This window comes from Rhamphochromis longiceps, linkage group LG12 (genome assembly GCF_057381845.1).
Source record: "Rhamphochromis longiceps isolate RC_006_pf linkage group LG12, R_longiceps_female_GT1.1, whole genome shotgun sequence".
In the NCBI taxonomy this organism is placed as follows: domain Eukaryota; kingdom Metazoa; phylum Chordata; class Actinopteri; order Cichliformes; family Cichlidae; genus Rhamphochromis; species Rhamphochromis longiceps.
Genome location: NC_140568.1, coordinates 27,658,481 through 27,670,011, shown reverse-complemented (window position 1 = coordinate 27,670,011; position 11,531 = coordinate 27,658,481). Strand labels below are relative to the sequence as shown.

Below are 11,531 nucleotides of genomic sequence, written 5' to 3'. Positions count from 1 at the left end.
AGGATTCCCCAAGACTGCTTTCATAATTGGGGGAACATCTGACTTTGTCCCGCGCTGGCAGATGGTGAGCTGAGGCGCGATCCAAGGGGGGAGATTTACATTCATTGTCCAGGCGCACAAACTCCACATAGAGACAATAGTCTCGGTAAGGGGCAGAGAGCCCGCGTTGGGGGGGGGGGGGTAACTTTCCCTTTCATAGCCAGACGAATGGAAGCGGAAATTAATTTTATTCCCCCCCAAATGTAACCCAAAAGCATTGGACATACAACCCAAATTTGACTTTAATGAAAGTAATAACAGATCAGAAAGCACGAATGGTAAAATGAACCCATCAGCACTGTGCTTGGTTTCTTTAATATGAGCCAGTAACGAAATCATCAGATGGAGCAGCAAAGGAAACTTTGTCAGACTCTCAAAACTCGTAAGTTCATGTATTCCATTTTTTCTGCGCACTACAGAGGATGGTAATCATGTTTGTTAACAGCATTATTTGTAGCGGGTCTCATGACTAGGTTGGATTTGTAGAGACAGTCTGTCGTATTGATTAAGAGAACTCATTTCGGGCACTGTCAGGCAGCGCTTCAAACGCCAATCAGAGTACAGCGTCGTCGGCTGCTGGCGGAGATTGATGGACCAACCAGACGGCCATTGTTGCTGCTGACACTGATGCGATGCGTCCTCAGCGGAATCACCGCGTTCAAAGGAGCAGACGGTCGAGCTGCTGAATGCGTGCCTGTCGAGAGCGCACTTGTGTTAAATGTTGACTTGAATGAATAGACCAAACAGAACTGGCTGTACGGGCTTTTAAGGGCAGTATAGCTGCGCAGCATGTACAAGACAATCTGAAACCAAACGCCAGTAATTGTTTTTTAAATACACAAAAGCGCCCAGAAATTCTTAAAGTGAGCAAAGTTTTTTTCTTTTCCCCCCTAACGTAACCTTTCACGTACCTTTTAATAAAAGATTTCGATGACTACACTCCTACTTCTGCCACACACACAAAGAAAAAAAAAAAGTGAAATATAGTATACACACTAAATTCTTAAATTAACACCGGTTCTTCATTATAAATGTTTTATTGTGGTTTTATGTGATTTTTATCTAGGGAAACTTCTCTGTGTTTAAAAAAGTTTGCTGCTGGAGTCACAGGTTGGATGCTGAATCTGGCAGCAGACCAAACAAGGGATGCACTTTGCACCAATGAGAGCACCCATTTCAACAATCCCATATGGCATCGAGGCCCCGCCTCCACGCCCCATCCCAGCTGAGGGTCTCATTCATGCTTCAACACAGTCGTTCGCTACAAGCTTCCTGGCCCTCGGATCAACTGGTTTGATTCGATTTGGCCCTGTGACAAAGGAAGACTTTCTGCACACTCATACTTTAAAGAATATTTCGAGACTAGCTCCCGGATATCTGCGGAGCTGAACGCACAGAGCCCGTTCGGACTGACGGTGGAGATGTGCGCTTGGAGAATGCTTCACATCAGTGGAAGGATATATTTACTATCATCATTTGAACCATAAAAGAAAGTCCTTTCGGATTTTTAATGAGACGCCCCTGAAACATCACACAGCGTCGGTTACTTCTTTCCCCCTACAAAGCTCTGTAAATGCTCAGTTCGTTTGTGGCGCTTTGGAGGAGCGCAGCGCGTTGAAGTGGACCTTTTCTTGTGTGCCAAAGTGCTTTAGCTGCCTAGCTCAGTGTTTTTTTCAACTGCTTCAAGAAAGTGTTACCAGCCGATCGGAGCAGGGTGTAAATGTTTGGAATCCAGGAACATCTGATTCGTGAAGTGAGCGGATTAAAAGAAAGAGGTCTTGGAGAGGAGATGGATCCAGTCCGGTCGTGGGTGCGCAATGTTGGGGTTGTGGATGCGAACGTCGCAGCGCAAAGGTACAGAACAAACTCAGCTGATCTGCTGACTTTAGGTTCTCACCATCCTCTCATCTGATACGCCCATGCTTGTTTGACTGCTCATGATGGAGACATTATTATTATTATTATTATTATTATTATTATTATTATTATTATTATTATTATTATAAGGTCGAACATTAGAAGAGGCAACCTTTGAGAAAAGAGCTGAAAACTACTTGTTGCAAAATATGACACCAGTCCCCTATAAAACTCACTGCCCCCAAACTCGTAAAAACTTCCTTAAAAGTGACGAAAAAAATAACAACAAACATTTTTCATATTGCTTGAGATGATAATGAAACTTGCCCCAAATGCAAAACAGCTAACAATTATTTATTTGTACATAAAGGCAAGAGGCATTTAATAACGTCATTAGTTTTCGTTCACAGGAGCGGAGATCACTGTTAAAGCTGTTTGTGACTAAAACGAAATACATATTTTTCCCAGAGCAGCTTTAGCTTCAGCTTAAAGGCAACTTCATCGTCACCTGCCACAAACTTTACAGCTCTGATTTTTTTAAAAACAGAAATGACAGATTTTCCAGTGTTCCTTTCTTCTACTTACCGTAGATGTTCAGTCAGCTTCTGCACACATGTATTAATTAATATATATATATAAATATATTTACAACACACAAACCGTATTGTACTTCAATGTTGAAGAAACAGTCATGAAGAAAGCAGAATCATTTTCAAGATGAAAAGTTGGCAACATGCTAAACAGCGCAGCGCGCATATTTTAATAGAGCAAATAGAAAACAGTTATCAGGATTATTTATTCATTTTTTAAAGTATTTTAGTGATTTTTTTAAGCGGATGGCTGTTTGTTTTTTAATCGACACTTATTTTGTTCAACTAGAAACAAAAACTGAAGTTGTCAAGACAAAATCTAAAGTGCACTCGAGTGTGATTTGAAGTCTTTTTCAGACAAAAGTAAAATTACAGAAAAATTTAACAAACAGTCAAACCTGCTCTGAACCAGCCCGCAGATTCATAACAGTCTCTTTTTTTTATTAAGATGAATTCAAACAAGCGTTTCACGTGTCCAAATCTTTAATCCGCGTTAATTAAACACTCAGTGTCCTAATGTATATTTTAACTATGATGCTCCGCCATCGACACAATTTTCACTTAAACAAGACGTCGACACTTTTCAATTTTCAAGTTAAAAGAAAAAAAAAAAGTTTGAGTAAGTTTGGCTTATAATGACGTTTTTTCTGTATTTTTTTCTAGTCCATATTTGGTTCTCCTTGAAGGGTCAAATGTATGCAAAATTATCCATCAGTTTAGTTATTTTATTTGTTTGGCTTATGCTAATAATCTACAATTAATGTATGGATCAAAGAAAGACTTTGAAGAAAAAAATGCACGATGATAAATATGCTTTTAATATTTTAATGTTTTAATTAATTCAAGCTATAGTAAATTTAATGATAGTTATTGTTGCATTTAATCTATTTTAATTTAACTTTCAAGATTTATTGCAAATAGAGAAAAGTGTTTTAGTTTAGTTTGTTAGCATGCTTGCTGTGTTTCTTTGTCCATATTATTATTATTATTATTATTATTATTATTATTATTATTATTATTATTATTATTATTATTATTATTGTTGTTGTTGTTGTTAATAATAATAATAATAATAATAATAATAATAATAATAATAATAATAATAATAATAATAATAGAAAGCTTGTTAATTGTCATTTAATAAAAGGAAAACAAGTATTTCTATTTGATGCTATAAATGTGTTTAATTAAATAAAGTATGATAATATTCAGTGTGATAAGCGTGAGCTGACTGTCTCTTCCGGTTGTGTCCTAAGTGGAGTGGCCCTGTCGAGAGCTCATTTCGAGAAGCAGCCGCCCTCAAATCTCCGCAAGTCCAACTTCTTCCACTTTGTCCTGGCGCTCTACGACAGACACGGCCAACCTGTGGAAGTGGAGAGGACTGCGTTTGTGGACTTTGTGGAGCACGAAAAGGTGTGTGACTGTTCCCGAAAGCTTAGAGATGTCAATTCTACATCGAGTTTTAATATTTAACGTGTTTAATCAAAATCGCACGACATTAGAGATTATCCACATGTATTTGTAATATACAGTATTTCAGCCGTAACCAGGTGCTTAGCTTAATTTCCCCCATCCTTGGTAAAGCCAAGCATATCGAACAGCTGACGGCTACATGTTTACACAAGCTTTACCCCCAATGAGCTGATGATGTGGGATTGAAAAAGAATATCTAATGACTAATTAGCAGCTTGCCTCATTAGGAGGACATCACTACTTTTTTAAAATGCAAATTATGCTCGCTCCTGTTAAGTTATACAGTGAACTAATCATCAAAGTCTCCTTTTCCTTCATGCCTCTCTCCCATACTCTAAATACTGCTGTATGGGGTGGGGGGATTCCTCAAGTTGGACAACACCAAAATAAAGAAGGGTGCAGCATGGAGAGAAAGACAGAAAGAGTTTGAGATATGCCTGGAGTAAAGCCTTATGCCCAGTGTTAATGGATGTTTTTGCCTTGTGGTGAGGGGGCACAAATCTCCTGAACTTCTGGCAACCACTGCACTCTGTGGAAAAGACAAGGGGAGTCTATCCTAACAACTAAAGTTCTAGCATACTTTTGGGTTTTTGGAGCTTCGAAGTGAGGCAGGCAGCAATCCTGATGCCGGGGCCGAAGCTGTTGGCATGCTCCCCTTTGTGCCACACAGACCATAGACTAATATGACGGCAGTGGAGAAGTTCATTTTCTGCATGGTTACCCTGGCATCTGTTTTTGCTTTGTAATTGCGCAGAGGTAGAGTGATGCTATGGTGAAGTAAACGTCCCTCTGTGTATATTTACAAAAGTTATGAAGCTGGGCATCCATCTATCTCCAGGTGTGTTCTCATATTAAGTTTGGGGCTTTTTCATCTTATCTTCATGCATCTTAATTTCCACCCCGTTTCCTCTCCTCTCCTTGCAACTGTCTCCATTTCCCAGTTTCTCCACTCCCCCAACCTTCTTGTTCTCTCGCCTCCTTTCTCGCGCTCATCTCTGCGATGCCAGCCTCCTGGGTTATTGGACCAGAGAGCATTCCTCTGAGACCACTTAGAAAGACCAGTGGAGGTAGAGAAAGAGAAAGGAAGAGGGAGAACACAGAAGAGAGGGGGGGGAAGAAGGAAGAAGTGAGAGGCTAGCGGAGAGTGTAGGGCAGGGGGGTGTAAGGAGGGATAGCAGAAAGGAAGTTTTTCTGTCAAGGTCGACTGCTGCTCAGTCTCACACGCAGTACTTTCCACTCGCTGGAACACACTTTGCCCTCACACACACAAGTGCATATAGCCATGCCTGCTACCTCACTGCAGCGAGGACCACTGCATTTGATCCGAGGGGTTTTTTAGGCATTTGTATCAGAGATGACAGTTCAACCTCTACAAAGAATATCCGACTCAAGGTTAAGTGCTCAGCTTATGAGCACAACACAGGGTCCCAAATGAGCTTTGAGCCTACAACTCTCTGATCTCGATGCTGCTCCATGGGAAGGGCGAGCTGCAGGATTAGGCAAGACTCACTGTGCTTAACCCTGTTTACTGATGCCCAGCTGTGCTTATCTGTACCCCAGCGAGCCTAACTGTATTCTCTGCGTTTGTCTGTACGCCTGCCTCTCTTTTTGCAAGGAGCAGACGGGAGAAAAGACCAACAACGGTACTCACTACAAGCTGCAGCTTCTCTACAGCAATGGTGAGTAGGTTCAAAGATGAGCAAAAATTGGACAAACCTGACACAGCTCTGCTCTTGACTTACCCATTAATTTCCCCTCTAGCTCTTATCACTAGATTTATACAATTTACTGTTCAGCTTTTCAAGCTGTTACTTATGGACCCATGTATAGGGAAATGAGGTGCACGCTGCCTCCCCATCCCAACACCTCCTCAGCTCCTCGATTCCTCTTTCCACTTCCCCCATGGTGCTTCCACAGCAGATCAGGGGGGATACACAGAAATTTGGTTCCCATGAGCCACTGCTGCCCCAAGTCTGTCGCAGTGGCACCCATGGGAGAGAAGATAAAAGACGCGTTCCAGAGCAACCCGCTGATACACACGCATACATACAAGTACACTAAAAGCACTTCCTCTCATCCCCTTCCCCCAAGCGTTATCAAAGGCATCTCAATCGAGACTTTGATGAAAGGAGCACATTTTAAAGGCAATACTTTCCAAACTCTCCATGAAAAAATTCACAGGCAGCGTGGTCTCCTCTGAGGGAGTAGTTCAGTGCGTGTTGTCTCCTTCTCCTGAGGCAAAGTTTTAAAGAGACACACCTGATTACATGCAAGTAAGAAGAAATGTTTTAAAAAAGAAACAACCCGTTTGTTTCTTCATTTAAACTCTTTAATAAGCCGATCAGCTCCCGTTTGAACGCAGCAGAATGTCTCCTGCCAGTCATAGCTTCACACAGGAACAACCATAAAAGGAACAGCTTGACAAGCCGTGAGATTCTGGTTATAAATTGTGGCCTTAGAGTCGAATATGAGTAATAATCATCAAACATCAAATAACTCAATCCCCTCAGAAACCATCAGAGAGGAAATTTGAACTGCATGCCAATCTTGTTCCTCCATGTTGGCTGGACAGAGTTCAATGCTTTTTTTTCTTAGAGCCTATCCAGATACTGTGGAAAAAAAATTCTATCATAAATCTTTCCATCTTATTTTGAGAATCCACAGAGATTTATCGCTGAGTGGTTAGGAGAGGTAAGAGAGTTTAAGTGCTTAATGTGACAGATCGGTTATGTTTTGCAATTAATTTAAAATGAGCATCTCTTCTTTGGAGGTTTCCAGCACAATAGAAATGTCCCTTTCAAGCTTCAGTAGCCTCTACCCGCAGCTTACATCCAACTAAAGAATGACAATTATTTCAGTGTAACAGAATTGTTCTCGTGCTTGAAACACTTTATAAAAAGTGACATCTTCTTTTTTTTCCTGCAGGGGTTCGCACTGAGCAGGATCTTTATGCACGACTTATCGACTCCGTCACTAAACAGGTTGTTAAACTTTCCTAAAGTTTTCCCTTGAATGGGATTCCTCTTAGAGTTTTAAGAAACAGCAGTTAATTTACTTTTACATGAAACTCAGTCTGACCCTTTGCCCCTTGCTTCTTCCTCTCAGCCCATATCGTATGAGGGACAAAACAAGAATCCAGAAATGTGTCGAGTTCTGCTCACACACGAGGTTATGTGCAGGTGAGTGTCACACACACACACACACACACACACACACACACACACACACACACACACACACACACACACACACACACACACACACACTAACCTGCACCTACAAATGTCAAGTACTTGTATCCATTACACTCTTTCACTTTGTTTTGTCTCAGTCAGCTTTAAATGGGTTTTGTGGTGATGCTTGGGGCTGTACTTTTTAAAAAATTACCCTGTTATTGAACTGTAAGTCTAGGTTGTCCATCATCATCCTTGTTACAGTTGTAACCCACCGCTGCTGTCTGCTGTGAGGCAGCATGTCCCTGGTTAAGCTCCCGTTCCGTCTTGGAGCGCTCCACTCTCTCGGGCCTGTGGTTTTTGCAGTCAGAAATCAACTGACAGCAGCAAACACTTTAGGGGATCAATCTGCTTTTGGCTCATGGAAATAAAAATTATGTTTAGACATGCATGAACTTCATCGGCACTGGATGACAAGTGCGGTGGTGCAGCCAGTGCCAAAGAGCAACTTCGGAAGCAGAGCGAGTTTAAGAAGGCTGGTCGTGGCTTAGGTAGCTGTTTTTTTTGTGGATGTAGAAGAACTTTAAGAGTGTCTGGAAGTGGGCCTTGACCTATAGGATGTGAGGGCCACAGGAAGAAGGCTAGGGGGACTGGAATATCAGGAGGAGGGCTGAAGCAGAGTGAGCTTTGCCATTGTGTAGCCAGCAGATGCCCGAATGTGACTCACAGCTGGCTAATAACAGAGCCGAAGAGGCAGAGGGCAAGCGTCACAGCTGGGGAGTGAGGCCGTCTGACAGGGGGGCGGAGGGGGGGCAGGGCAGGGCCAAGCTGGGACACGAGAGGGGTAAGGCGAGGTGTAGGGGTGGCAGATGGTTAGGGGTGGGGGCACTTTTGTTATGCAGTGAAGGGGAGTTGGGGGCTTTGGGAGGGGTTGTTGAGGGGGACTGGTCGGCCAGCAGGCTCCTCGGACAAGACCGCTGACGAATGGTAGGATGTTATGGGACGGTGTGCGTGCGCAGTAAAGCTGCGTGGGGGTTGAGTTTGATTTCAAAATCAATGTGACAGATTGCCTAGCTGGCTTTTCACTTTTTCAATGGTCCCTCACTGTTTGTAGGGTGTGTTGTTGTACCTTTTCTTCCTCTTTTATTCTTTTGTCCATTCTTCCCCACCCCTCCCATGCTGCTTTTGTGTGTTCCTGGATCACGGCCCACTGTGGGGCAGAGCAGCCGGGGTCTATGGATGTGGATGGGTCAGAGAAAAATGGTGGCTCCTCCTGTTTAATTTGTTGTTGTTGATGGTTTTTTTTTTTTTTTTTCCCACTACGCTAACTTTTTCCACTTTCCTGTTTCTTTAACCGCCCACTCAGTCGCTGCTGTGAGAAGAAAAGTTGTGGCAATCGAAATGAGACGCCGTCCGATCCAGTCATCATTGACAGGTAATAAAATCCAAGCATGTCCCACACAGTGTCCATCACCTCAAACCATCACCTATCTATACTATCTAAACTCTCACAACAGTCCCCTCTGCACCAACTGTAGAAGAAGCTTACACATGCTCTCTGTTCATTTAAGACATAATACCTAACTGTGCGTGTATGCATCACATGTCAATCTTGTTCTTCTTCTCCATGGGAAGTATGTTCATTGTTTCTCCGGGGCAATTTACACCACATCACTGCAAACAGGCGGTAACATCCAGTGAAAAGCGCCCGTGTCTGTCTCCCATGTGTCTTTCTGTCTGCGGCTTTCTGTTTATCGGCTGATCTATCTTCCAGCTTGCTGGGATCTGTTTCACTTTGGTCACTCATTTGCACCTGAGACCTGACAAAAGCACAGATTTACTTTTATCAGAAGCATGTGGATCATTCACACCACCAGACGGGCTCACATATGTACTTAATGTTCACCCCGAGGGCCAGTTATCAGGCTTAAAGGGAGATGACCACCCCTGTAATCAGCGTGTGTGAGAGTCTTCACGTCTAAAGGGCTTTTGGAGGTCCCACACTGTCTGCCTGGCATTAACCAGCGTGATTGATACTCATAAGCAGACCGTATGTGAAATACCTACTGTGTGATGTCATGGGGCAACCTTCATCACCTCTCTCTCCCTCACTCCCTCCGTTGCCCTCTCCTTCCTTCTCTCCTTCCCTGCAATTGTCTGTCTAGAAAGCACTCACTTCACATATATCAAGGACCCTTTTCTTTCCCCTCCTCAGTTCAAGCCGGCTGGCTGTTGACAGTGTGTCTCAGAGGATCTCAGATGAAGATAGTTTTCATATAACGGAAAAATCGGGTTGTTGTTGTTGTATGAATTTTCCCAGAATACCTTGGAGCAGCTGCTTTTCCCATTTACTCTAGAACATTATTCTCACAATCGCTCCCTCCGCACCCTTTTTATACTTCCTCCTAACATGGCTAAACTGCTTTGAAATTTGCTTTTTAAGTAGATTGGTGATTTTCTGGTGAGGAAAAACAACACAAAAACAGTCTATATTTCTTTGTGGCTTTCTGTGTGTGTGTGTGTGCAGGCTGATGTGCAGCTCTGAGGATTGATTTAAATTAAATCATTGACCTACTGTACTCTCTAATCACACTGGCCATATCCTGTCCTGATGGGGGCTTCTCCCTCTCGACTAGCCTACAAAATCCCCTCCTCAGGGACCCACCTATTAGAAGCCAGTTAATTTCTGCTAAGCTGGTGGAATACTGCTTTGCCCAATCAGAGGTGTCCTTACTTTTCTCCATATGCTCAATGTATGTATGCTCAACTAGGAGGAAGTTTATAACACATATGCATCGTTTGCATGCACGCAAACGAATGTATATTTTCATGCTTGTGGGGATGTTTATTTATGTATGTATATGGATCTATGTACGATTGTCTGTGTGTCTCTTTGACCCCTACACTGACCTTTTCCCCTAGTCCTTGCTTGGGTCTTAAATTATTCATGTGTGTGTGTGTGTGTGTCTGAAGCCTATGCGCATTTGTGTATGTGTGTGCACTTCTGTGTGTGTGTGTGGAGGAGACAGTCAGTTTCTGTGGCTCCAGTAATCAGCCTCCTGCTCCCAGCCCTAACACCTGTTCTCCAATTAACATGCAGCGTGCTGGGGCCCACTCCCTTCCACCACCACCACTGCTTTCTACCCTTTTCCTTCCTTCTTTTCTCCTTCTCCTCGCACCCTCAGTGCATTGCTCCCTTTCCACCTGCCCCAGTTTGTATCTGTGCTTCTGCACACCCCTCTCGCCCTTTTGCTCTCACATGCTTACTATTTTAACTCCCTATTGCTTAATTCCCGTGCTCCTCTTTCTTTTCTCCGTCACATTACCATCTCCTTCACCAACACCCCCCTCCACCCTCCCTTTAGCCTGTCTAATTTTGCCATAATTAGGCAGTGTCATTAGGACACCTACCCAAGCACAAGGGAGTTTGCAATTCCCCAAACGGCCCAAACCCCCTCTTTTCTAATCTCCTTTCCATATTGTTTCAGTTTTCTCTCCCCCTTCTCCTGCTGCTGCTGCTACTGCTGCAGCTCCCTCCACCTTCCCTTCTTTCTAATCCTGATCTGAGTGAAAGGGGAGAGAGAGGAGATCACAGCTGATCCACTGGGAGGGGTGAAAGGACAGAGGGTGGAGGGATGAAGAGGGCAAGGGCAGGAGTTGACAAAGAGATGACTCGAGTTGCTTTTGGGGGCGAATTATCTAACGCCCCAGTGCCTGCTGTGTCTGCTAGTTTTGCAGCTGCATAGGTGAACTGTTATACTCGCAGTCCTAATGTGACATCTCTGTTTGCAGGATGTCACTTATCCTTGACTGATGGCCTGACTTGTTTTCTGATTGGTTAGATGAGTGGATTGTTCAATAGGAAGGTGGATCAATGCCTCTGGGCTCATTACTATAAATGTAATTCTTCAAGCTCATGCAATCAATGTATTTATTACATTACATTTCTTTTCTTTCATTTCGCTTGTTTTAATAAACATGCGAGAATGAATCTTTTTTCAGAAACTGGTGGTTGATTATTTTGACAGGTCATTTTTAAGGTCATTTATTAAGCAAAACAGAAAATTATTGAGTGCTTTCAGGTCAAAATTCAAATACTGGTATTTCTTTTATTTTTATTTCTTTATTTTTGGATGATTGCTTTCACTGTTTGAAATTTAGCTCATTCTCAATCTCAACCCAGGCAGATCTGTTAATGGTGGTATTATTGCAAAACTGATCTCTGACCTCAGAGAAACTATATTGGTTCTGGGCCTCAGTCTTTATGAGCGAGCTGTGGGGTTTACAATGGAGACAAGCAGATGTCAGTATTAGTATTAGGCTGTGTGGGTTGAATGGGATTTGTTGGGGGGGGGGGGGGGGGCAGCTCTGGGTGTGTGCTTTTATATTTGGCTAAGAA

At 43.0% G+C, this 11,531-nt stretch overlaps 1 protein-coding gene across 4 annotated transcripts in view; it reads left to right on the top strand.

Moving 5' to 3' along the window:
* The first annotated feature begins 1,276 nt into the window (after window positions 1–1,276).
* Window positions 1,277–11,531, top strand: part of ebf2 (EBF transcription factor 2) — a 28,522-nt gene continuing 18,267 nt past the window's right edge. Inside the window, exons 1-6 of one of the 4 annotated variants that reach the window (XM_085425549.1) lie at window positions 1,277–1,893; window positions 3,743–3,899; window positions 5,575–5,638; window positions 6,885–6,940; window positions 7,065–7,138; window positions 8,499–8,567. In XM_085425549.1, the coding sequence (XP_085281675.1) occupies window positions 1,760–1,893; window positions 3,743–3,899; window positions 5,575–5,638; window positions 6,885–6,940; window positions 7,065–7,138; window positions 8,499–8,567 (554 nt within the window). In that variant the 5' untranslated portion in view covers window positions 1,277–1,759. The remainder of the gene's footprint in view (window positions 1,894–3,742; window positions 3,900–5,574; window positions 5,639–6,884; window positions 6,941–7,064; window positions 7,139–8,498; window positions 8,568–11,531) is intronic. The other 3 variants (XM_085425550.1, XM_085425552.1, XM_085425553.1) reach the window with 3 other exon arrangements.